The sequence below is a fragment of the Limulus polyphemus genome, unplaced genomic scaffold (genome assembly GCF_000517525.1).
Source record: "Limulus polyphemus unplaced genomic scaffold, Limulus_polyphemus-2.1.2 Scaffold12143, whole genome shotgun sequence".
NCBI classification, from domain to species: domain Eukaryota; kingdom Metazoa; phylum Arthropoda; class Merostomata; order Xiphosura; family Limulidae; genus Limulus; species Limulus polyphemus.
The window spans coordinates 8,024-11,752 of NW_013677753.1; the positions used below are offsets into that span (position 1 = coordinate 8,024).

At 28.9% G+C, this 3,729-nt stretch overlaps 1 protein-coding gene across 4 annotated transcripts in view; it reads left to right on the plus strand.

Moving 5' to 3' along the window:
- Window positions 1–3,172, plus strand: part of LOC106476929 (SUN domain-containing ossification factor-like) — an 8,077-nt gene extending 4,905 nt beyond the window's left edge. For 2 of the 4 annotated variants that reach the window (XM_013937544.2, XM_022380668.1), the window contains 3 exons: window positions 198–359; window positions 1,495–1,679; window positions 2,929–3,172. In XM_013937544.2, coding sequence (XP_013792998.1) covers window positions 198–359; window positions 1,495–1,679; window positions 2,929–3,170 — 589 coding nt within the window. In that variant the 3' untranslated portion in view covers window positions 3,171–3,172. The remainder of the gene's footprint in view (window positions 1–197; window positions 360–1,494; window positions 1,680–2,928) is intronic. The other 2 variants (XM_022380667.1, XM_022380666.1) reach the window with 2 other exon arrangements.
- The last annotated feature ends 557 nt before the right edge of the window (window positions 3,173–3,729 follow it).

The following is a 3,729-nucleotide window of genomic DNA, read 5'->3' on the forward strand; positions in this document are numbered from 1 at the left end:
GTTTGTAAGGCTTTAGTTGGTGTTACTTAATAGAAGTTTGTAAGGCTTTAGTTGGTGTTACTTAATAGATGTTTGTAAGGCTTTAGTTGGTGTTACTGAATGGAAGTCTGTAAAGCTTTAGTTGTTGTTACTGAATGGACCTTTTAGGTTGCGGACAAACAAAATCTCTATAAAATTTGTTTGTAATTCTTTTTCAGTGATCTAAAGCAAGAAATGCAGCCTCTACAAACCAAGAATTCCAGTCAATTCGCTGATGAACATTCGGATGGTGCTAAGTATCTGTCTAAAGATGAAAAACCAACAAGGCAGACACTTACTGATGAAGAAGAAGAAAATGGTCTTCATTCTGTGATAGACAAGTGAGTTGGCTCACGTAGAATATCTGAGAAATACCATGAAGTTCAGTATCAAACAATAACTTGAGCACCATCTGTAATTAAAGTCAAAGCAACCAGTTGTAAAGTTACTTTTAGAAATGTTAATGGGAATTTAAAGTTGAGCAAACAGTTAAAAGGAGTTAGGTTAGAATATTTAGAAATCTCAGTAAATATAATGATTTGGAAGCTCTTAATAACACAATAAAGAAATTATTGACAATACAGCCAGTAAAGAAATTAATTATGATACAGCCAATAAAGAAGTTGTTCATTTTACAGCCAGTAAAGAAATTAATTATGATACAGCCAATAAAGAAATTATTTACAATACAGCCAATAAAGAAATTATCTACAATACAGCCAGTAAAGGTGAATTGGTGTCTTGGTAAAATCATAAATAGACCTAAACTTTAATTCATGCACATGTTTTCATTAATGATGAATTTGTGTTTCAGTAACATCATATTAAAGTAAAAAGAACAGAATATTATTGAGAATTTATTATTCTAAAGCCATTAACTAATCAATTCTATTAGTTAGACATTGGATAACTCATGTTAACTTTAATCTCACTACCTAAGCTTAAATAGTGACCACATTTTCACTTTCATGCTCTTATGATAGTTTGTAGTTGCAATGCCATCTGCTGGAAATATGTATTATTTTAATTTTAATATTATATATTTTTTAAAGTAACAAATTGGTGATAATATCCAAGAAATACATATTGTGATGAGTTCTGAAAATATCAAATGATTCAAAATATTCTAACCCTAATGTGTGAAGAAACTACAATACTACTCTTAATATGATCCATTGTCTACAAACTACTCCATTTGGTTTTACCTCTTGATAAAATATTTCAAAATGTGATATTAATAACCATATTGTTGATATCTGAAAAGTATGCTTAACATTGTTTGATGCTGTGTGTTACATCACAGAGTATTTTAGTTTGGGTTTATAAGCACTGTTAACTTGTTAATCTAGGGTTTACATGGAGTTAACCACGTTGAGCAGTATATATATAGGAGTAAGATCACAATCTTCAGTTCTGTGTGTGGTTTACTGTCAGAATTACATGGTATTAGTAATTTGTAATATCCTTTGTTGACAGAGAAAATCAAGACAAGAACATTCAAGGTGTTGGCAATAAAATGCAGCAAAAATGGCCAGTTGAATTTGAAAAAGGTGTGAAAACAGACCAGGAGAAGTCTACAGACACTCCTCGGTCAGAACCAGATGTCATGCCTTCGTTTGATGAATGGAAAAAAAAAATGTTGGCAGAGCAAGAGAGAGAAGGTATTTATTGATTTAACACATGTTCCATAAATTTTTCTTTTTGGTTTTCAAATGCATTATTAAGGATAATATAATGTTTAGTTTATTTGGTGCTTCAGTAAGTACAAGTCAGTCTTTACATATTGCACAGACACTGTATAAATTATGACAAGTATTCACTTTGTGACCTTCAAATAAAAGAAGAGGGCTGGGAAGCAACTGGAGCTGTCAATTTTTTTTTTTCAAAGTATTGTATATTCTTGTTTTTATCTATCAGGTTAATTTTTATTTTTTCAAGGTATTGTATCTTGTTTTTATCTATCTAGTTAATTTTTATTTTTTCAAGGTAATGTATGTTGTTTTTATCTATCTAGTTAATTTTTATTTTTTCAAGGTAATGTATCTTGTTTTTATCTATCCAGTTAATTTTTATTTTTCAAGGTATTATATTTTGTTTTTATCTATCTCGTTAATTTTATTTTTTCAAGGTATTTTATCTTATTTTTATCTATCTGGTTAATTTTATTTTTCAAGTTATTGTATTATCTTGTTTTTATCTATCAGGTTAATTTTATTTTTTAAGGTATTATATCTTCTTGTTTTTATCTATCTGGTTAATTTTTATTTTTTCAAGGTGTTGTAACTTCTTGTTTTTATCTATCTGGTTAATTTTTATTTTTTCAAGGTATTGTATCTTCTTGTTTTTATCTATCTGGTTAATTTTTATTTTTTCAAGGTATTATATCTTGTTTTTTATCTATCTGGTCAATTTTTATTTTTCAAGGTATTGTATCTTCTTGTTTTTATCTATCTGGTTAATTTTTATTTTTTAAGGAATTATATCTTGTTTTTTATCTATCTGGTTAATTTTTATTTTTTCGAGGTATTGCATCTTCTTATTTTTATCTATCTGGTTAATTTTTATTTTTTGAAGGTGTTATATCTTCTTATTTTTATCTATCTGGTTAATGTTTATTTTTCAAGATATTATGTCTTGTTTTTATCTATCTGGTTAATTTTTTTCAAGATATTATGTCTTGTTTTTATCTATCTGGTTAATGTTTATTTTTTCAAGGTATTATATCTTCTTGTTTTTATCTATCTGGTTAATTTTTTTTTCAAGGTATTGTATCTTGTTTTTATCTATCTGGTTATTTTTATTTTTTCAAGGTATTGTATCTTGTTTTTTATCTATCTGGTTATTTTTTATTTTTTCAAGGTATTGTATCTTCTTGTTTTTATCTATCTGGTTAATGTTTATTTTTTCAAGGTATTGTATTGGTTCAAGACTTTGTTCCAGGTAAGAAACTTGCAGCCCATAAGAGAAAACAGAACTATGCATCATATAAGTGTGGGGCAAAAATCATGGGATCCAATCCTGAAGCGGAAGGAAAGAGTCGTATCTTGAGTGAGATGATGGATGAATACATGCTCAATCCGTGTAAAGCAAAGATCTGGTTTGTGGTGGAGCTATGTGAGTCGATTCAAGCCAACCAGGTGTGTGTTAAGTAGTTAATGTTTCTAAAGTAAGTATGGTACAGCTATGTGAGTCAATTCAATCTAACAGGTGTGTGTTAAGTAGTTAATGTTTCTATAGTAAGTATGGTATAGCTATGTGAGTCAATTCAATCTAACCAGGTGTGTGTTAAGTAGTTAATGTTTCTATAGTAAGTATGGTACAGCTGTGTGAGTCAATTCAAACTAACCAGGTGTGTGTTAAGTAGTTAATGTTTCTAAAGTAAGTATGGTATAGCTATGTAAGTCAATTCAATCTAACCAGGTGTGTGTTAAGTAGTTAATGTTTCTAAAGTAAGTATGGTATAGCTATGTGAGTCAATTCATTAACTACTTAACACACACCTGGTTAGTTTGAATTGACTCACATAGCTGTACCATACTTACTATAGAAACAATCTAACCAGGTGTGTGTTAAGTAGTTAATGTTTCTAAAGTAAGTATGGTATAGCTATGTGAGTCAATTCAAACTAACCAGGTGTGTGTTAAGTAGTTAATGTTTCTATAGTAAGTATGGTATAGCTATGTAAGTCAATTCAAACTAACCATTAACTAC